This window comes from Prionailurus bengalensis, chromosome C2 (assembly GCF_016509475.1).
Source record: "Prionailurus bengalensis isolate Pbe53 chromosome C2, Fcat_Pben_1.1_paternal_pri, whole genome shotgun sequence".
Lineage (NCBI taxonomy): Eukaryota > Metazoa > Chordata > Mammalia > Carnivora > Felidae > Prionailurus > Prionailurus bengalensis.
In genome coordinates, this window is record NC_057350.1 from 15,524,395 (window position 1) to 15,547,921 (window position 23,527).

Below are 23,527 nucleotides of genomic sequence, written 5' to 3' on the forward strand. Positions count from 1 at the left end.
TGCATTCAAAATAGTGAAGTAGAAGTAAAAAAGTTAATCTCATAATCATCTTTAGCTCTAGAGAGGCTTTTGAATTTGTGTTTTGAAGTGTATCCTTTTATGTCCTTTTAAAGGGGAAAAAATAAAGCCCATCACCGCTTTTGGACTAATGTTCTCACTAGATAGATGCTTAAAAATCATTTGCTAAACTGAATTGAATTCATAAAGTTAGACAAACTAAGGAAAACCATAAAAATTTAAGTTACTATGACTTGTTTAGTTTATGATTCTATAAATGTGCATCTCGGGGTTTTTGTTTTGTGGTTAACATTCTTTAATTGCTTTTTGCAAAATATTCAACCCCAAAGAATTATGTCCATCATGAATACACAATTTAAATAAACCAAATATCCAGACATAATGTCTGCTTACATTTTATGATTTATGTTTGCCTTCTTAAACCTGAACATTTTCTAAGTTGGCTTTGGCAAAAAACAAACTGACTGTAACTCAAAGTTTGTAATACAAACCCAGTGGTTATATCACAAACTCAAATAGAGCTCTCCCCTTTAAAAGATGAACATATCTCCCTTTCTTCATGAGGTCCAATATTCATTCTCAGCCATAAAAAGAATCCCTTAATTAGAGATCTTCAGTCTGAAGATTGTTTTATATCTTTCATTCAAGTAAAAGCTTGGCATATATAAACATAAACCCAAGATGAACCTTTATATTTCAACATAATGCTACTCCTTTATATGCAAATTTTGACACAGATTCTAAGCACATTTGTACCTTTCTCTGTTATTTTACTAAAGATCAGTATCAATTGGGAATAGCAACTTCAGAACATCATTGTGCGGGTCCTATATTAATTTTCCCCCAGCCTTCCTGATGCTGACATTGCTGTCACGTTGGCTACCTTTAAGCAGGCACTGGGCATTTCAAACTGAAATATCTACATCCAGGCAACAGGTGGGTCTATTGCATTATGAAAAACCAGTGTCTTATAGCCCAGGATCCTACTGATAGCTAATAGTCCTCAGTCCAACCCCAAATCACTCCGAGTCCTAGAGAGAAAGAACCTCAAATATCTCTGCAGACCAGGCAGAGTCATACTGCTGCTTAGGCAGTTTTCTTTTTTTCCATAGAAAATTAGACTAATTGTTCACTTAGAACTGCAAAGTATGAAACACTGACACAAGTTAAAAGCAGAATTTCTTTTTTTTTTTTAATTTTTTTTCAACGTTTTTATTTATTTTTGAGACAGAGAGAGACAGAGAATGAACAGGGGAGGGGCAGAGACAGAGGGAGACACAGAATCTGAAACAGGCTGCAGGCTCTGAGCAGTCAGCACAGAGCCCGACGCGGGGCTCGAACTCACAGGCCGTGAGATCATGACCTGAGCCGAAGTCGGACGCTTAACCGACCGAGCCACCCAGGCGCCCCAAAAGCAGAATTTCAAAGAGGAAGTGGTGAGGTCATTGATCAGAGCATACATGAGGAAGAAATACCTGACTATCAGGGGGTTAGTGGTTGCCAGGTTTTATGGTCTGTTTAGAAAACTCCTCCTTTTGAGTGCATGAGCCTCCTAATTTATTGCAATTAGTATTTTAAAATTATTGTACAAGTGGCAATGATATTGTTGAAGTAACAGCATCTTTACTGTGCATACTGTTGCAATTAGTGGGTTCATTAATATCGGTATTCATTCCTTCAGCTCAGTAAACTACTATGGTTAGAAGAGTGTATAAATTCAAAACTTAATTATATTGTTGAAACAGTAATTAAAATGTATTGGCATGGCATTATCAATTGCAGCTATATTCACAAGCTTCACAGGAACCTGCGCTGTGAACCCTGCAGCTGTGGAGAAGGTTCAGTAATGAGTTGGATACCATTATTGTGGCGTAAACTATAAGGCTGTTATCCTGGTACCCCTAATTCCGATGAGGAGACCCTGTACACTTTCCAGAAGGTGTCCAGGGTTTTAGGGAATGGTTTTGCATTCAGAGGGTCTGCCCAGTTCCTTGTGCATGATTCATAGTGTGCCCTGCTTTTCGCTCTAGATAATGTATTCACCTTAATCCCAGTTCTCCCCATTGTGTCAGCAACCTGCTATTGTTTACTGCTGAAACCTTATGGCTGGAGAGCATTCCGTATGTTCTCATCGGTTTTATGGGGTTTTAACATTACTCTAACGCTCCTGCTTGCATTCAAAGGACCCAATGGCAAATGGCAAAGCTTCCAGCCTAAGGACTCCTGCATTTTAAATCATTTCCAGATCACTTTGCCGAGCATCTGCTAATGTCTCTTTGGAAAAATAAGTGCCCCATGGCAAGATAGCCCTACAAAATAACCACAGAGCAGGCAACTCCTTGGGCTACAAAGGTCAGACAGATTTTTCGAAAACAGAGAAAGAACCAAAAATCTCTTCCTCAGATTTTTATCTTCACACATCCCAGAGATATCTGGATTCCATCTTGTTTACAAATAAGGAAACTGAGGCCAGAGAGGTTAAGTGACTTGTTGAAGATCGACTTCCTAACCTGCTAGGACTGCTGATCAAGTGACTACAATCCGTCATTCTATCAACAAAATAAAAACAAATCAAAAGGGAAATTTGAATGTAAAGCTCTCCAGGGAGACAAGCTATAGAGTTAACACTCATGAACCCTATCCCTATCCCCTGGTCCAGGATACTTCTAAGTTTAAACTTTGTCTCTTCATTGAAAGATTATGATTTGCCTTTCCATATATGAACTGAACAAAATCGAATATACCCCAAATCCACACCTTCTTTTTGTTCACTAATTTTTTCACGATTGCAGGTCTTTTGATGCGTTATGAAATCATTAAACCACATACTTCTTTTAAGCATCTGTCCACAGATGCCCCTCGCAGGCAAGGCACCCCTTCACTTTGTGTCCCCAGCCTCTGGCAACATAGTATCTTGACACTTGGTATGAAACCAGTGTATGTAGCAGTCATTGCTGCTTGGTGGGGTAAACACTTGGGATGAGTGAACCTTTCTTTACAGCCCAACTAGTTGTTCAGTAAAATGGAAATGAATGAAAACTCAGAAGAATTCAGTAAATGTAGGTCGGAGACGTACAATTCCAGCCAACCAAAGCACTTGGCCTAGAAATAAGAAGTTTGGTAAATATAATGTCTCAAGTCTCCTTTGAACCTTGCCCACCAAAGCTGTAAGTTGATGAATATTGCCTTTACTGTTTGGGTTTGATTACTTTCACCATTGATTGTTGGGTTTTCTGTATTGTTCAGCAAGTTTTGCTGGTGCCACGTGCATTTATCTGATGTTTACAGACTGTTTCTGTTAACTATGCAGGTTTACACCCTACGAGTGGTATAACCCCCACCCATGCAACCCTGACTCAGATGTGGTGGAAAACAATTTTACTTTACTAAATAGTTTCTGGTTTGGAGTTGGCGCTCTCATGCAGCAAGGTACATCGGTTGCCCATCTTTGTCACAGGCATCCCAGAGTCTGCTGACAGGCTTTGTTGCTGGTAAACTCCACCCTAAAGCGAGAGGGTAGGCTGAAAAACCATCTCAGGAATCAAAAAAAATAGAACCTGACCTTCCCAGCCAGTTCTAAAAATAGCAAAGATAAAAATGTGAACTAAATGGAACCTCTTGCTATATTTCTAAAATAAGACTTCTACCAAGCAGTGAATACAAATGTTCCTAGAAGGAAGTAAAGGTTAAAGTACCTTAGAAATGGTTTACAAATTTGCACAGGTGGAGGTATCAGATCTTTCCTTTTCAGCCATAACTGTGCAAGCCAAGGGTTCGAAAGGAGTGGAATTTGAATCCTTTGAAAATTAAGTTGGCTGACATTTTTCCAATAGCTGACACTAACTAAATTGTTACCACTCTGGCAACCCTACTGGGGTCCATCTTAGCTTGTAACTTTTCAGTCTTCGTTGATCAGTAAGCACAGCAACAGTCAACTCTCAAGGTTGAGGAAATGAAATTCAATCCACAGAGTTGTAATATATTTTCTATAGTTTCTATGATGTGGGGATTTTGATTTTGGTGGGGAAGGAGGAGGGAGTTTTTTTAAACTTTGGAAGAAATCCAACGCTTTCGTGGATTTTCCTCAGCTTTGATTCTAGGCGTATGGTCTAGAAAAGACTTCCCAAGATTAAATGCATTAATTTAAGAAAATCATAAGTCACAGATGCTGTAGTTTTAGAATAATCTGCTCATTTGACAATAAGCTGCTAAATAAATTGGCAAAGAAAATTCAGCAAGAATATATATTAAACATGTTTGTTACTTGGGGATGAACCTAAGGCTTCTCATAAGGGAGTTGTTATAATACCCCTGGAAATGTTTACATTCTGTGTCTACAAATGAGAGAGAGAGAGAACAAGGGTCTGTAGTGTGGAAATGCCAAATATTTGAGGAAAGTGAGTAAATTCTCTCATCTGGCAGTTCAGCATAGTTTATGTGGGCATCGTTAAATACGTATAGACATAGCATCTAATTTACTACGAATCAGTTGGATAAGTTTAGAGCATCGCACAGAACTTTTAAGTTCTGCAGGAAAACCCATTAGAAGCTATATACTGCTTTACCAATGCATTTAATTTTTAGGACATTTATCTTGTAAGGAATTACTTTCAAAAAATAAGGAGACCGACCCCTCCCCCAGACACTATAGCTTGCCTTTCTATACCATTAGAATAGAAAAATATAGACATGGGTTTCAAAAAGCACGCAGCAAGTCCATGCAGGTATATATGATCATGACTACCTTGTGTCATATGAGTGCACCCACCTCCCCAGATCTCTTTCATATTCTGTTTGGAGTTTACCATCATCCACAGCAAACCATGGGATGCAGTGTCTGATCGTTACCACTACCTTGGGTACATGACAGTCAGCCCCAACCAGACTCTGCTTGTTTTTCAAGAAGTTTAAAAATATTTGTCAGTTGAAATATCATCGTATACAAATTTGTGGTACTGATGACTCCTAGTGCATCTGTCTTTAGCATGTGGCATTGGGCCAGGTAGCAACCTTCTGTATCAACTGTTGTGCTCTCTCTTGTTAGCAGAAGCTTGTCACTGTACTCAATTGGAAACCATTTGTTTAATTTCTTTTTTAATGTGATGATCAGACTTTCTCTTTTCTACAGAGCGTGAGCAAAGTCTGGATCAGGATTGGCTGTCATGTCTGCCGTAAAAGGCACTAAAGGGACTTCAGCAAGTATTGTCTCTCATCCCAAAATTTTCTAAGGATGTTTCACTCAACTTTTATTGCTTTCATAACTTCATTCTCTCTACTTCTGAACTTGGACAGATCATCTCTATTTGAGGAAAGCCATTTCTAAGTATTTCAGTTAACATTGAGGGTCATGAAAGTCACAAAACTATGTGAAAATAAAAACACAATGACATATCCAGAAATCTAATTTATATCATAAGTCAAGGGTTTAAAATGCAATCTGAATAGATTTCTACTAATTATTTTTTTTTTAATTTCCACAACTTCATTCAAAAGTACATTTATTTTAAATATGCTAGATGCGAATTTGTATTTTTTGTTACCTGTCAGAGGTTGGTTATCAATGGGTTTATCCAGTTTTGCTGCCACATAATACATAATTACACAAATAACAAATTACTACCTTATATTTTCACGAATGCTACAAAATAACATAAGGATAAATTTATAGGAGAAAATCTATAACTATAAGCTAAGAAAATATATCTATATTAACTGTATTACTTCTTTCCCATGGCTATCTTATGAAATAAATGGTATTTTAATGATAAGCAACTAAAGATCTAAATAATATCACACTGCCAAAAGGCTGCTAGATCAATTAAGTACAAAGATATGAAACAACCTTGGGCATTAAACACACGCAGACACCCACAGGCATATAAATCCCATTAAACCACAAGATTAAAACAACAGCAACAAACTATCCCACTAAATCCTTGGAGGCAATTTAATGGAAACTATTATAAATCTGTGTAATATTACACACCCATATTCAAACAAACAAAAGAAGGAAATACAAATTGCAATGAAACTATTTACCTCATTAAAAGAGAATAAAGCTCCTAGATTTCCTAAGAGCATTAGGAAAATATATCTGTTAATTCAAAGCCCGGAAACTCTGCCAACCTTGATCTGCTTATCATGAGCCCCGAGCTGGCTTTGATTTCATGAGCAATATGTGTGTCTGTTTATAGATTAAATTTGAGCATAAACTCATTTATCTGTAGATTGGTAAACTCCAATTCCCCTTTCCATCTTAAGCCATTGACTACAAAACTTCAAAACACCCAATCAGAATAGCGAAAGAATCTTTGAAACCAGAGATTTCCCCTGTTCTACTTCACGTTTTGGATTTTTACATTTAGGGTGTTTTTCTTCCACTTTTTAACTAGTCATATAAACTTATCATGCCCCCAAGTTCATGGAGGAAATGCCAAGTACAGAACCCACGGTGAATTTCAGGCAAGCAGAGCAGCCAAAATCCACCCATGAATCAGTACAATTGGAATGAGCCCTGCCTATCCCCTTCTGCCCCTTTTAATTCTACTACTGGATTCATTGACCTTCATAGCTCAGGCTGACCAACAGTTTTGAGCTAGGGAGTTTTCACAAATGTCTAACCTTTGTGTAAGGACACTTGGCCCATAGACCCTTTCTTTTAGAGAGAAAGGGTCTCTTAGAAAACATGTTAAGTGCCTCTCCATGTTATCTTTCATAATAATAATCATTGGATGACATATAAAAATGGCGCTTTTTTTTACCAGAAAGAGCCCCTTTCCACTTAAGAAACAGCCAGTCATTGATGTATAATTAATAAAAGAGCACTTTAAAAAAACAAAAGTTTGTTTTTCAGTGAATACATTCTCCTCAGTCAATTAAGAATATACATTAGAAAAAAATAATTTCGACTTTAAAAGTAGCATAAAACAATGAAAAAGGATTCATCTGCTGTCAAGTGTGGCTTTATCCTATTTCATTTTATTGTAAAATCCTAATGTCTTATTAAAGTACACGAGACAAATGGCATAATATGTTAATCTTTTAAAAGTTTCTCATATCCTTTAACCTTAAATAAAAATATGTTAGCACTTCAAAGTTTTCATAGCTGTATAAAAACTGATAAGACTTTATTTCACACAATAAGATACATATCTAAAAGTTTAATAAAAGCATCCAAAGATTGGGGGTTGACTTTTCAACAAAAACAAGCAAACAAACTCAGATCTAAGCAACTAAACTAACTCTATAAATTTTAGACATAGAATATCTCAGGGTTAAACACATTTAATACCATAAAATGTCAATAAGTTGCATTTTAAGCAGTAATTGTGATTAGTGAAAAAGATTATTTAGATTTTGCTCTAATTCGAAAAAATACTTCTATTTCACCTACACATAAGAGAGCAAGTCTTTGATGGCTTTATAATTTTCATGTCACAAAAATGCATTATCTCTCTAGACTAGTGTTGAATCATAAGTCTTCTCTCTTTTAACTTTGCTTAACACTCTTATTCTGGTGACACCATCACAGGATCAGAGCTGATGCCCAAAGCTCTATCAACCAGAATAGTTGGCGGGATATGGTGGTTTTTCACCTTAATCATCATTTCATCCTACACTGCCAACCTGGCTGCCTTCTTGACAGTGGAGAGAATGGAATCCCCCATAGATTCAGCAGATGATCTGGCAAAGCAAACCAAGATAGAATATGGGGCAGTCAGAGATGGATCCACAATGACCTTCTTCAAGGTAAGAAACTGACAATGGGTTCTCAATGGTTACCTCATACCGAGGGGAGGGAAACGTGGAATAGAAGAGTCTCTCTTAAAAATAAAGATGGGGGGGGCAGGTTTAAAAAAAATAATAAAATTTACTATGACACACTCCCATTACAAGGAACCTATGTGCCCCCAGCAGTCAGTATAAAGCAGTTTCTCTGGTTCCTCTATCCCCAGTTTAGTACACTCAGATCTATAGGTCAGTATCTTCTTGCCGTCACTAGAACAACAACAGCAACAAAAATGCTGTTTTCTGAATACAGCTCAACTACCCATTAACTAATCACTCATGCATGGAACCTATAAAACAAAGATTCCTTAATTTGAAATTCTGACAATCAGATTACAGAATACTTGAATATCATTATTTTGTTCTTTCTGTTCTGTATCTAATGAGATAGAAACGGATAACAAATAAACGTATTGACACTGGAATTTATTTGGAGATTCAGAACCAAAAACATTCTGAGGGAGTTGAGTCAAATATTGTATCTGCACCAGTGAGGACGGTGCCACCAGGGTAGCCTGAAGCTTTCCAATAGCTTGGAGTGCCTTCCAAAGCACCAAAGGAGAATTAAAGTTAGAGTCACATAGTTTTATTGTCAAGTGCATTTCATTGTTCAAGTATTTGTAATTACTTACTTAGAGTGATGCAACTGATTTCTTCCTTGCCTATGAAATAAGCCTTAGTACTTTTATTATGAAATCTCGGACACAATAGTTTCCATGGGTAGGCGGGGTGGTGGGATTTCAATAGATCCTGGGAGGTGTAGAGATAACAAAAACACCTTAGAGATCATGAAGGTCAGCCCTTGGCTTTACTTATGAAGAGAACAAAGGCTTCAGAAGCTAAGTTATCTGCTCAAAGTCACAAGCTTGGTCTATGACAGGGATGGGTTAGAACCTTCTTTTAAGAGGCAACTGTACATGTGAAGACAAAGAAAAAGAAAAACAGTAGCGCAACCGAAATAAATTCTAAAAACACCTGTGTCAAGGTTTCACATCTAGATTACCAAAAATGAAGTTGTCATCCCAGGATTGAGTAGATACTAATTTAGGAATAAAAAAACTAAGGGTTAAAAAAGGAACAATTCGTTGTTACCAGTGTTGGTTCACCAAAACAGGTACCACTTATGCAGTAAATTTTATTCAACAATTAACAATAATAATTAATAAATAAAAATTACTTTGTTTTAAGAGTAAACTATACCCAGAGGTTTATCAAAAACAGAGCACCATAAAAAGTTAGGATTTACTTTTCCTCTCTGTTAGAAAAAAAAATGATTTTTAAACATTCTTTTCATTTTAAGAAATATGTCATTGATTTACTGAATGTATGAAGGGCAGTGATTGTTTCTTCCCTAGACGAGTGTTGTTTTAAGGACAAATGACATTAAATATATGGCTTTCCAAGCTTCTGAAAGCTTGGATTTTTGTAAAATCAATAGTGTGAAGAGACAGAAGTTACTCCAAGCTAGTGATTCATCACGATGCTTGTCAGAAACCAGGAAAGTTACCTGCAAGGCATATAGGACTGAGGGACATTGCCAAAGTAGAATTGGGTATGTCTGAAAAAAATCTGAAATGATTTACCTCTTTCACCAGTATCAGAAAGTTTTAAAGTATTGGGAAGTGGATAAGTAGAGGCAGAGAAGATTCTCCTACCTTCTGGATGTATACTACAAATACAGAAGAGAGAGAGGCTGCCGTTTGCAAAAGCAATGGGCCTGACGTTGCTACTGTGCAAATCATCTGTGTATTCACAAAGCATCCCTTGGCCTCATTTTGATCTCTTTCTGCCCACATGCCTCTTTGTATATAAAGGGTGCTGGTCCCCATTATTCCAGCAGGACCCTGGGGTGGCCACATGACAGTGTGTTGGATAGCGCATTTCCCTACAACAGTCATGAGCTACTCTCACAGCTTCTACTCCCTGGGCATTTTCATAGAGGGTTCCTGCTTGCTCCTTGGCCCTGAAAATGAGGCACAAATGAAAGTGGTCTCTCAGGTCACCAGGCAAATGGTGATTCACGAAACATCTCAGGGAGAAAGAATGTGATCATAGTACCAGCAACAGCAGTGAAAAGTAGCAGCATGCCCAGCACCCTAGCTCATAGCCACGCACTCTGTTTCTAAATGTTCTACATAGATGATCTCGTCTGATCCTTATAAAGACCATTTGAGGCAAGTACTGATATTATCTCCATTATACAAAGAAAATGAGGCACAACTCAGTTAAATAGCTTGCCCCAAATTTACAAATCTGTCAATGGAAGAGGCAGGCTTCAGCCAAACCTCAGAGTAAGCTCCTTGAAGGTAAAGAATTTCTTTCTTTTGTTTGCCATTATGTCCCCAGAACCTAAAGCAATGCCTAGCACATAGCAGGCCCTCAGAAAACATGTTTCCAAAAACCAAACAAATGTACTAATGAATTCTAAGAAAGATGGAGGGAGGGAAGAGAGCAAGTGTCTTTGTCCATTCAGGCTACTGTCATGAAATACCACAGACTGGGTAGCTTATAAAAAATAGAAATGTGTTTCTCCACTTCCAGAGGCTGGAAGTCTGAGATCAAGGCGTTAGCATGGTTGAGTTGAGGGCCCTCTTTCAGGTCACAGACTCTTCATTGTATCCTCACATGGAGGAAGGGACAAGGGTTCTCTCTGGAGCCTCTTTAATAAGGCACTCATCCCATTCATCATGGCTCCATCCTCATGACTTCAACACCTTCCAAAGGCCTCACTTCCTAATACCATCATCTTTGGGGGTTAAAGATTCCAACATACGAATTTCAGGGGACACATTCAGACCACAGCAGCAGGGATAATAGAGACCCACACAGGAAAAGACACTGTTGCCATGTTCCTCGATTTACAAGTTAGCTTGTAGCCCAGCAACCTTATTTATCAAGAAGGAATTTATTTGTAAAAAGAGAACAAGGACTAAATCCGATTTAGTTTTCCCCTTGAGGGAGGCAAGCTGTCAGAAAGCTTCAGAGGGATACACACGCAGGGTTCTTAAGCTGGATTACTCCACAAGGGAAAGAAACATTGCAGGCTGTCAGCTCTCAGGGTAGTTCCACCCGGAGTCACTGAGTGACAGTAGTTAATGGTCAAAAACCTCAGTCCTGACCGTGCTCTCCATTACCATTTCACCTCGGCTGTGCCATCGGGGCTCCCTCCCTCACTTTCTCTCCATTGAAGACAATATCCTCTCTTGGGCTCTTGAATGAGTAAGACAAACCATCTTCGCCTAGTATAACCTGGATCAGAATCCATTTTGGGGTCATAATCCATTTGCTCAGATGGGTCTCATCTCCACTCAACCACAAGGAAGGTCCTAATAAGAAGCATTTTCTTATCACACACAGTGTAACTTCAAGTGCTTTTGTTCCCAGGGGAAGAAACTTTTTTTTTTTTTCCTACCTCTGGCAGCATCCAAATGGTAGAAATCTGTCCTTTTGTTTTCAAGTTGATTCTAAATGGTTTTTAGAGCTATGGAATAGGAAGTACCGAAAAGGAAAGAACTGTAGAAATTATCAAAATTTGTGAAGACACAAATACCCTAATTGCTCACATGTGGTCTCTAGACCACAAGAATTTAGAGAAGTTTCTCTTTGAAAAGTGTGGCCAGAAGTTGCTTACTAAAGTTTCAGTCAAAATCTATTGGGTTTTTTCCGCTAGACTTTTCTACTCTTGCAGACAGCACAACCCTAGATTTCAAATTTAGTTTACTTGATTTTCAACATGAAAAACACCCCAAAATTTAATCTGTTCAAATAGCTCAGGTGAAATTCCGCTCTCTACCATCTGAATTCAGGTAAGGCTGAGGGAATAAACTGACATCTATTAAGCAAGTGTTAGTCAAGGTACTATGTGTCTAAGACAGGAAAGGCTGAAGCAGTTTTCCTTCACTGAGTCATTTGTATACAGAATAACTACATTGGTCATCAGAGACTGTGTTTACACAAGAAAACCAGGGTTAAATCATAAATTCAATTTCACATGCATTCACAAAGCTCTAGGTGGACACCTGGAATTTGATATTGTCCAGAGAAAGGAACAACTCTTAAGTTTTGTGGCCAAAGTCACTCTGTTAATGATGCTTATTAAACATTATATTTTCTCAAGGTCGTCAGCACTTTGAGTCTTAAAGTCTTCAACACTAGGGATGATATAATATCTATTTGTTCAAAGGATGTCAGTTACCACTAGGCCAATTACCAAGACAAGGTTAAAGAGAGGAAGAGTATTTTATCAGCCATCCAGGGACTGTTAAAGATGTCTCAGGAAATCCCCTGATATTTGGGGATCTTTTATTTCTCCTTGTCTTGTTTGTATTGCTAATAAATGAACTCTTTTTATAAGTCAGTGTTTTAATAATTTAGAATCTCAAGAGACTTCATTTGGGAGAATTTTTCAACAAACTCCCTTTTCTTTATCCCACTAGGGATAATACTAAATCATAATATGATATTAACTGGATTGGTTTCTCAACTCTCTGCTGCAGAATTTCTTGGTTCTTTCTACTGTTTCAAACGCTTGAATGGTAAAAGTTTTCCCTGCCCTTCTAACTCCCCAAGACCACCACCAGCATCTTAGGAAGTACAAAGATCAGTCAGTTCATGGCCAACCTGTGGACACAACGTGGGTGTAGCATCCCCAAGGTCAACACGAACCATTACCTCATTTATACCCAAGAAAATTGACAGCAATGGCATCCAGCTCCAGCTTTCCCTTTCATAATGGAGCACTAAGACATTAGTTTTCTCCATCTCTCATAGAAGGTAAGGAAAGTACAAAACTTCTGTTCTTTCTCCTTGATGTAATTCTATTAATTACCTTTCAGGGTAAAGGGAATAGTCCAAACTTTGGTCTCATGATGACAGTTTAGCAAGTCACATTTTTTTTCCAGTTAAAGAAGGCATTGTTGTAAAAAGTCTAAGCACAGTTTGAGGTCTAAAAAGGAGGATATCCCAGTGCCCCTTGCAAACCAACCTCCAAACAGAATAATGCTGCCAGTCTATTGTTCAGAGATAGAGGATACCAGCCAGTCTTCTCAGGAGATAGGCCTAACACCAATTGCTGGGATATAAATTAAAATTTATGGTGAAGTGCTTCAGATTACATATTCTGGAGCAAGGCAGCATAGCTTCAGATTCTGACTTTATTAGCTATATTAGCTAAGATAGTAATTGGTTTGTTATTAGCTTATTAGCTATACTGACCTTGGCAAGTTTTTTAAACTCCATGCCCCTGATTTCCCTTTATGTTTATTGAGGATAAAAGCTAGCTTATAAGATTATTTTAAGGAATAAATAACTTCATAGAGGTCATGCGTTTACAATACTACTTGGCAAATTGCAAACAATCAGGACGTTAGAATTTACTGTAATTTTCACCAATAACGTCATCACCATTAGCATTCAACACCCTTACCTATAAGTCCTACTTTTCTAATTCCTGTGGATGTAAAAAACTCTAATTTGGTCCTTGTTCCACTTTCTTACTGTCACTGATCTCTGGAAGGTGTGCCTTCTACTAACGGACAAAGAAATCCAGAGGAAATACCTGTGCCCCAAGATCTCAAAGACCACCAGAGGCCAGGCCAAACAAAGACTTAGTCTTTGGAAGCTTTCCTAAATGCATACATGGTGTTTGCAGAAGAACTACTTCCAGATGGTAGGTAGGAAACAGATGGTGAGGATGTCCTTAGAATTCAACTGAGAAGCAGAGTACAGTAGTTCAGATGGATTCATCTTAATTGATATGCTTTCTAAGATCTCCAATTTGACCAGCACCTGAGGTTGGCACTGTAAGAGACAAGAGAGGGACAGGTATAAAAGTGTGTACAAAGCTTGAAGACCTGAAGAGCAATAAAGAGACAAGATGCACACAGACTTATTAAATACAATGCGACATGGGACTAAGTAGCATGTCTTGTGCAGACAGGAAGTGGTGTGAACATCAGAAGTCCTTGTGAGCCAGAAAGGTAGAAAATGCTCATGTAAGAAATATTTCGCAGTAGAAGCTTGCCTTGTAACAAATCACTATCCTCTCAGACCCAAGCCAGAGGATTACACAGATTAGATCATGATTCAGTCTAAAATGACTTGGATAAAATAGGTTTAAAAAAATCGTAACAGACTTGTCATTTCTGGCTTTCATGGTCTACGGACTTTGGACCAGCTATGGGAATAAGGGACTCTCTAACCTTTATAATCTCCTTCCAGGGGGTGGTTAGGAGCTGTCATCAAGCCCAAAGACATTTCAAAAAAGTTATTGAGCACCACACCAGTGGAACTGAAGCAATGAGCCATTATGAGGAGACAGGTTTCAGACAGAAATAGTCATATAAGGAAGCACAAAATGAAAGACATTTCTCAAACTTCTCTGCATAAGAAGATATTAGCTTGTGTTTGAAAGATTCAGCTAATTTTACCACCAGTACCCAAAATGTTAAGTCCCGTAGGTTAAAACTGTATTTGTTTGGGAAGAAATCTATGAGGTCAATTAAAGCTAACCTTTTTCAAATCCTGTAATATTGCCTGTAATGGACCAATCTTTAACTCTAGACAGGAGGAAAAAAACATGAAAAATGTTTTAGCAAAGGTGTTTAAATCCCACTGAGGGAGTTTTTTAAAGGGGAACATGAATTTTTAAAACCTTGCAGATTCTGCAAATGTCATAACTTTCTATCAAGATAAGAGCATGATCAACTGCAATGATCATATTACATACATTTGAAAGACAGAAGCCCTCACTATAAGTATAAATGTTTTCTTAGATCTTTTGAAGTGATTTTTGTAATTTAAATATTTTTAAAATTTTGTGAGAATGTATTATTTAATGAAATAATATATTTAATTGTGTGTGTTAGAGAAAATGATTGCTTTGAAGGCAACTATTTGCTCCCAAAGCTTGGATTTCTACATAGATGATTTTCACGTCTTTGATTGATTTTTAAGATTGTTCTTAAATCAGGATTTATCTAAAGAAAAAAAGTAAATTGAAGGTTTTAAAATGTAACTGGTTTTGGCATTTTATTTGTTAAATGTGCATATATTCACATTTATAATATCACTTTTAATAAGGTTATAAAGATCAAATATTAATAATTTATCCCAGTGTGTATGTATGTGTGTGTGGTTATGCATATATATATGTATATATGTATATATAGGTATATTTATATATGCTTATATATATGTATATGTATATATATAAGCATATATAAATGTGGATCTCTATATAAAGTCTTCAGATGTATTGGTCTTATATAGAATTGCACAATTATTCATTTGACTAAATAATAGGATTATACATCTCCAATGTAGAAGCTTTATAACCTGGTTCAAGAAATATTGTGATAAATAATGCTTATCTCAGTAAAAATGAGATATTAGAGGCATATGTCTATAAGACAGAGGTTCTACCAGTCTTAAGACCATCTTACACTGAAGAATTTACACATATTTATACACACAGGAAGAAACCCTGAAACTGAAAACAACAGAACTATATGAAATACAAAATACTGTTAAAGGAAAAAATATAAACAATATCCACACTTCTTCCTAGGTCCCAACTGTCACACTCCTGAAAATTCTTACGTTTTGTCTAAATTTATGTAAATAGTTCCATATGTTACATGATGACTACAAGAGGTACAGGGGCTCTGATTATCAGAAAAATACCAATGCTACTTACTGCAATTGTTTCTTTAGAAAACTTAGCTGTTAAAACTAGCCAAGTCATGAGTTTGTTGTTCTGTGTATTAAAACAGATCCCCTGTCAATCTCCTCCCCCCCCCCCCCCCCCCCCATTGCTTAAGAACACAGACCCTGGAGCCATATTGCTGGAATCAAACCCTGGCTTTATCATTTCCTCATGTGGTTTTCTGATTCCTCACCAATAAAACAGACATGGTAATGGAATATTTCTCATGTGATCACCGTAAAGATTAAATGAATTAATATATGCAAAGTGCTTAGAATACTGTTTGTCAAACAGTAAACCCTGCATGTTCTGGTTCTTATTACTGCTTTCAATAAGTAGGGTTTTTTTGTTGTTGTTTTTTTGTTGTTTTTTTTTTAAATTTTTTTTTCAACGTTTTTTTTTATTTATTTCTGGGACAGAGAGAGACAGAGCATGAATGGGGGAGGCACAGAGAGAGAGGGAGACACAGAATCGGAAGCAGGCTCCAGGCTCTGAGCCATCAGCCCAGAGCCTGACGCGGGGCTCGAACTCATGGACCGCGAGATCGTGACCTGGCTGAAGTCGGACGCTCAACCGACTGCGCCACCCAGGGGCCCCTCAATAAGTAGTTTTTAACTGCACACAGACACATTGTAAATCATTTCCCAGTGAGTGTTTAACTCCCATGCACTATAGGGAGACCAAAAAATAATAAATGGTGGTCATCAAATGGAGATACTATAGCACTCTCTTATAACAGATTTTAGATGAAAAAATGCTTAATCTTTGCCAACAATGTTTCATCGGCATCAGAAGAGCCACATAATCAGATTTAACCAGGCAAAATGAAATTATTGAAACCTGATGCTCCTGCAGTATTAAGAAGAAAAAAAAGATGATCTAAGATTTAATAAATGAAAGCTTCTTGGTTTTAGTGACTTTTGCTAAGAAGCTCGGAGTACTTTACAAATATTCTAATTAACCTTTGGCATATTCATTGAAATAAGAGGCCTTCACTGCTTCTATTTTTTTTAATATGTATTATTTAAAATGATTTAGCAGGCTGAGACTACAGAAGATTTAGAAGTGCAAAAGTATCCAGACTATCATTCAAACAGTTCCATTTAAGAATTATTAAGACTTGTGGGGTGCCTGGGAGGCTCAGTCGGTTAAGCATCCGACTTCAGCTCAGGTCATGATCTCACAGTCTGTGAGTTTGAGCCCCATGTTGGGTTCTGTGCTGACAGCTCAGAGCCTGGAGCCTGTTTCAGATTCTGTGTCTCCCTCTCTCTCTGCCCCTCCCCTGCTCATGCTTGGTCTCTGTCTCAAAAATAAATAAAAACATTGAAAAAAATAAAAATAAATTTTAAAAAAGAATTATTAAGACTTGTGTCTTAAAAATGGAAAATGTATTAAAAAGGAATAAATCTAATGGCTATCAAAATGGTACTTTTTGACCTAATAAAAAATAAACATTACAAAACAGGGGTATGACAATGGCCAGAACTCAGGGGTAAAGAGGAAAGAGATCCTAATTCTGTGCTTGTTCTTTCACTAACTAAATGTGACCTTCTGTGTGTCTCCAAAGTCAGGACCTGAGTTAAATAATACAAAGGAGTTGGTCCAGAGAGTAGAACATGGAGGTTACAAGAATCCTGAAGGCAAACTGTGCCAATCATGCAGTTCTTCTTGTAGATTTCCAGTGGTAGAAAACTGACTGTGTCCTAAGGTGTTAGGGCCAACTACAGATATTTCTAGCAGTTGAAAAGGTTTTTATGTAGCCACATTTTGGGTCTTCCCATATCTCTAAGCTCCCCAGCTTCTCAAATAGTCTACAATTCCAAATGTGGAATACAATGGAGCCCCATAACAGCAAAATTGCTAAATGATGAAAGAGAATTTTAAATGGAAGCAGAAGGGTGCTATTCTCTGCTACATTTTGTTTACCATCATTAAGCACCAGCAAGAATAACAAGAGGGGGTCAGAGAAATTGTAGAATGTTTCCTGTACCTTCAACTTGACCAAGTGCTCTACCAAATGGTAGTTTTCTTACTGAGAAGAAGGTTTTGCCTTCGACACTTCAAAGGAGTCCATGCCAGCTAGACTTCCCCTCTAGCACCCCAGGGACTTCATATCAGGAATAACCTTCTACTCGGAGAAGGAAGAAGTAGTTGTGGTTGAATTAGATCCATGGCCTCTGGCTCCATAGAGAAGACTACTCATATTGTGGTATGAAGAGCATGCCAACTTAGGGAACATTGTGTCACCAAGGTGTGACAAGATAAGAAAAGAAATTAAGAGTTTATAAGTTGTGTAGTTCACGGATATTGTGATGGCACCAAGTACATGATCAGCAGATACTTCTCCTTGAGGGCTGTTGAGTGCTCTTAGTAAGCCACATGTTATACAAGCTGTATGCTAATCACAAGTAGTAAGACCACAGATAGGTCTGTCATGCATTGAAAAGTTAGACAACCCCCACAGCAGATAATGTGAGAACCACACCTGATAAGGCTCAATAACAGGCTTGTAGGTTTTGAGTTGAATCTTTTCATCTCCTTCCATGATCTTCAACTCCTAGGCTCCCAACACTTGTCCATTTACCATAAATGAACCAATCATTTACTTTGTTTTGTCCTCAACTTCCCTAGGCTAAAAATCCAGTTTTCTATTTACAACATTCATTTTTAATAAAATTTAAACATGATAAAAAAAAATAGATGTTTTATGGGATTTTTTATATGGAGGCTGACTCCAAGTTTGTGTTAACATGAAACAAAATAGCAAGCTACTTCAGAGAATAATATGAGTTTATGAATTTAAGCTATATTGTCATATGTAGAGAAAATGAAATTAAATTCATTCTCAGAAGAAATTTTGTAATAAGGATATCTACATTCCCAAGATCATTACAGTCCAGTGGAAAGAACATCTAATTTAAGATGTTGGAAGTCCTGGGGTCCAGTATTAGCCCTGACACTAACTAGTTCTGTGACTTTCATGAAGTCTCTAAATCTTCTACATCAAAATTTTCTCCTCTCTGAAAATGGCGGTTTGAATGAGCCAATTTCTAAAGTCTCTGACAACTTTAAAATTTCATACTTCTAAGAAAATTATTTTCCCTTAAAGTAGTTCCCTGATGGAGGAATAATTTTCCCAGATGTGTATTTACTGCCGAAAGACAGACTGACCTCCCTGCACTCCTTTGAGTTGCTCCTTATTGTAAATTTAGCATTATCTCTTTCTTAGAGGTTGAAATCATCCAACAAATGAGGCATTGACCCTATTCCCAAAAAGCATGCCTTTGTCTTGGAGACATGAGCTCCAGTTTGCAGATATCTCTGGGGTTGAGAAGTAATTCGCAGGGGCCTAATTGTGATCGAATGGCTTCCATAAAATACCAGTATCTATAAGGTGCTGTTTATTGAATTGTTGTTTGTCTCACAGGACGTTTCTCAGGGGGGATCTTCAAATGCCTAACAATCCAAAATAAAGCCATCTGTCCTCCCTTAACTCATAAAGCCTACAGCATTAACCCAGGTCCTAAATAGAGTTAGGAATTAAGTGAGCCCCCAGGACCACTTGAGCATGAATAACCACGCCAGAGTTGATTCCACAGGTATTCCATTTATTGCTTATGGACCCAAATCATGTTTTAAGCTTCTCTGCACTCCTGAGATGATATACCCTATGCTTGCCAAAGATGCTGTCTAGTGTGTAGGGGCTGGAATTAGCTCAGAATTATCAGTAATTCCCATAATGTCTTTCATTTTCAAAACAAATGGAGGGGAGTGTTGATGCAAATGAAGACAAATTCAGGGAAAAAATTGGAAAAATATGGAAATTACAGAGTAAAATGTAAAATGTCTAATCATAGATCATTATTCAAAAGAATAGAAAATCCATATCCAAGCAATATGAAAACTAGGACAGTATATTTTAACAAAGTAAGACAATGAGATAATGTAATGTATAGATGCATATATCATATGCATCATATTTATGGTTTATTATTGAATCTATCAAAAAGCTGAATAAGGGAAAAGACAAAATCATAGAACACTTTGAAATGAAATATTCAGTCCTCATTTTCTAAAATATAGTTGCAATTAAAATTGAATACGTACTTAAAAAGCATATAAATACAGCACAGTTTCCTGATCTGAATTTCAACTTGAAACGAACATTTATATTCTAAGTTTTCTAGAAAAGATAAGAGTGAATGGCAGTTCTTTCATAAATAAAGCAGCCAAAGCATGTGATTTATCTCAAGGCTGTCCCCAGCAAAGGCATGCTGTCAGGTATTGAGAGGGACATACCAGAAAGCAGTAAGACAATGCCAACTGAAGGTAAGTAGATGAAGGGGAACGGAGTCAGTAAGTAGAGTCCTGGAGTTAGCTAGTCACTCCTTGGCCCAATGGGCCTTGAAGATCTGTTCTTAGTGACCACATTTCATTAGGCAAATGCTGTCATTGATAACAGTGTTCTTTCTTCCCCAACTGAAAGCAGCAAAAGGATTCTGAGCCAATGTCTTACATCGTTAATTGGCAAGATCCCCTTTTCCTTCAATGGTTGCCTCAGTGCTTCCAATGTTTCCCTGTAGTGAATTGGACTCGGCTCAACTACCAAACTGAAGTCCAAGGATCATCAACATTGGCTTCCTATGTGAAAAGGAAGAATCCCTATACTATTTGGACCACTGGGATTTTGAATGGCTTTAGGATGCATATTCTCAGAGCTCTTTTGCTGGGGGGGGTGTGCTTTCTTTACCTGCAGAAATCAAAGATATCTACCTATGAGAAGATGTGGGCATTTATGAGCAGCAGGCAGCAGACAGCCCTGGTAAAAAACAGTGATGAAGGGATCCAACGAGTACTCACCACTGACTATGCCCTATTGATGGAGTCCACCAGCATTGAGTATGTGACGCAGAGAAATTGCAACCTCACTCAGATTGGGGGCCTCATTGACTCCAAAGGTTATGGAGTGGGAACACCTATCGGTAAGAGAGGCAAGGCATCAGCCGAGACTGAGATGGGCAATGTCAATTATGAAGGATAGAAGGGAATAAACTCAGAGATACCTACTCCACACTCTGAGAAGTCCTACAATGCCTTTAGTGGACCAATAAATAAGGGAAATACTCATGTAGATCAGAGGCATGTTTTGAATTGACGATTCCCAGATATTTAACTTAATAAACTTTCAATCCACATTTCTTTTGAGTTCTACCACTAGATATTTGTTTCAATATATAGACTGTATTATTTTTACCTTCAAAAAATATTTTTTAGACAAGGAACAACTCTTCCCTTTATTTATATAAATTTTTTAATTAATTTATTTATTTGGGAAGGGGGGGTGGAGGTGCAGAAAGAGAGGGAGAGAGAGAATCCCAAGCAGGCTCCAAGATGTCAGTGCAGAGCTTGACACGGGGCTCAAACCAACAAACAGTGAGATCATTACATGAGCTGAAATCAAGAGTCAGATGCTCAACAGACAGAGCCACCCAGGTGCCCTGCTCAAAAAATATCTTTAAAAGAAAATCTTCCTGATTAATCCTCTTGACATTATTTCCTTCAGTACCTACACATGCCTATATAATTTTTCTATCTTAAATTATATTAGAATATAATGAAATTAATTATGCATGTAGATGATAAAAATTGAAAGGCTAAAGTTCCATGTCAATAGAAGTAAAATGAAAACTATATCTATCAAAGAAAAAAGTTAAAGATTAACTTATAGTTTTTTTCTGGCAATGTGTTAGATACAGTCAAGGATAACTAAAACCTCCAAATATTCCTATTTCTCCATTTTGTGCTACTGCTTTCTCTAGGGATATTATTGCCTTGTCGGGATACAGACACATACAGCAAGGTTTTCTTGTGTGTCTAACATATAGAACTATATTCTATACTTAAAGGACGATTATGGATTCCTCTCTATAGAAAAGTGTATTGGATAATGTTCGGGAATGGTGGTAATATGCTTTTCTCGAATGAGTCATTAGTAACTTTGTGATAAGCATTCCAAATTTTTTTTAATGTTTATCTTATTTTTGAGAGAGACAGTATGAGTGGAGAAGGGAAGAGTGAGGGGGGAGACAAAAAAATCAAAGCAGGCTCCAGACTCTGAGCTGTCAGCACAGAGCCCAATGTGGGGTTCAAGCCCACAAACCGTGAGATCATGACCTGAACCAAAGTCAGATGCTTAACCAACGGAGCCACCCAGGTGCCCCATGATAAACATTCCAAAGAAGAGGAATCAGAGGCCATCTTAGACCACCGGGCTAGTCTAATAAGCAGAAATCTTGGTTACAGTCAAGTCATATGTCATATTATAAAGAATCCAAGGTAGATTAGATGTGCTTGTTTATAGATAGTATTATCTTTGTTTTTTGAAAGGGATTGTCCAGTCCAACCCTCAACATTAGACAGGGATCAAAAATTCAAATGCTTACAGAGGCCAAGCAGATATTATAATTGAATAAGCTTGTTTGCTTGAGGAAGCAATAAGGAATGTAGCAAATTTGGAAAATTAGAGACTGCATGACACATCTAAAGGGGGCACCTGCCTTTTAGGTTAGTCAATTGCACGTGTGAGAATTTGAACACAAGTATGTAGATATTCCATTTTTCATTTAAAAAAACCCAGATTTTAGGGGTGCCTGGGTGGCTCAGTCGGTTAAGCATCTGACACAGGTCATGATCTCATGGTTTGTGAAGTCAGGCCCTGTAGCAGGGATTCTCTTGAGATTCTCTGTCTCTCTCCCTTTCTCTCTGCCCCTCCTGCTCTCTTTCTCTGTCCCTCTCAAAATAAACAAACTTAAAAAAATGAATTGAAAAGCTTAAAATTTCGGATTTTAAGTGGACTGTCCTAATATTAGGACATTCAGCCACAAATTCATTTAAAAAAGAAAGACTAGGTATCCCATATTCAGCTTTTGATCAGTATTAATTTAATTAACCAGATAAAGATCAACTTTCTTTACATTTCAGCATTAACACAAACCAATTTTACTCCCTGCTATCTGGTGTTAGAAATGTATGCTACGGAGAAATTAACTCTATTATTGTTACTAAGAATGTATTCCGAATAAATCTGCAGAATGATTTAGCTAAGGAAATTATAATACTTTCTTGTCTCTTTCTTTTCAATAACTTTCCCTGATGACAGCACTAATACTGCCAGTAAAGTGTATATTTGTGTTTCCCCAAATGGAAAACTCTCCTGTGATTAAGCCAACATGTTCTTTAGGGGACTCAGTGGGATTGTTAGACATTAATTAAAAGAATACCGTGACTCTTTTTGAAAAAAGTCTATTTCCCCAACCAAGCTTTGTCACCTCATTTTTGATAACATGGGTGGGGGGAGTGAGGCAGATGCTATTTTTATATATTCCATAACTTCTGCCTTCAGGTAAATGGGCCGATAAATGGATCATAAGTCAGACAAAAACACGAGGAGTGGGTGCTTTTGCCCAAATCTCTCCGAATCAAGACCTTAAGACTGATTGCATTATATTCTACATCTTCTCAGAGCAGTAATTGTGGTCTCCACCTAGAATTATGTTTAGATTAAATTATAGAGTTGAAAACTGCACTTTTCTCATTTTGTCTTCCACCCCATAAGCCCACCTGACCACCTTTCAACTAGGCCTTGCTCACCAGATTTCCTGTCTGGCAATAATGATGGAAAATAACAATGGGTCTCACTCCTCCTGAGAATATTTGTACTTTACTATGAGACTTTTCATGGGCATTTCTTCCAATGAACAGAATATAACACTATGGTTAAAATTTGGGGGTTGGGCAAATAGAAAGGAAGCAAGGGGCTTCTTTCTGCAACAGTCCTGAATCAATGCAGCAATTTAAAAATTACTCTGGCCTCCTGTAAATGAGGCTGATCCTCTGATGAGTATCACTGTATTTTATATGATATGATATAGAGATTTGAATGTTCCAATTCAGTCTTTTTGCCAATCTCACCCATACTCTGACACACAAGATCCAAAGTTGAAGAGCCTTTCCCCC

General features: G+C 37.5%; 1 protein-coding gene across 6 annotated transcripts in view; it reads left to right on the forward strand.

Annotated features, from left to right (window-relative positions):
• The window catches only part of GRIK1 (glutamate ionotropic receptor kainate type subunit 1), a 369,747-nt gene that overhangs the window by 325,210 nt on the left and 21,010 nt on the right, over positions 1 to 23,527 (forward strand). For all 6 annotated transcript variants that reach the window (XM_043593769.1, XM_043593770.1, XM_043593773.1 and 3 more), the window contains 3 exons: positions 3,329 to 3,447; positions 7,550 to 7,767; positions 20,268 to 20,493. In XM_043593769.1, coding sequence (XP_043449704.1) covers positions 3,329 to 3,447; positions 7,550 to 7,767; positions 20,268 to 20,493 — 563 coding nt within the window. The remainder of the gene's footprint in view (positions 1 to 3,328; positions 3,448 to 7,549; positions 7,768 to 20,267; positions 20,494 to 23,527) is intronic.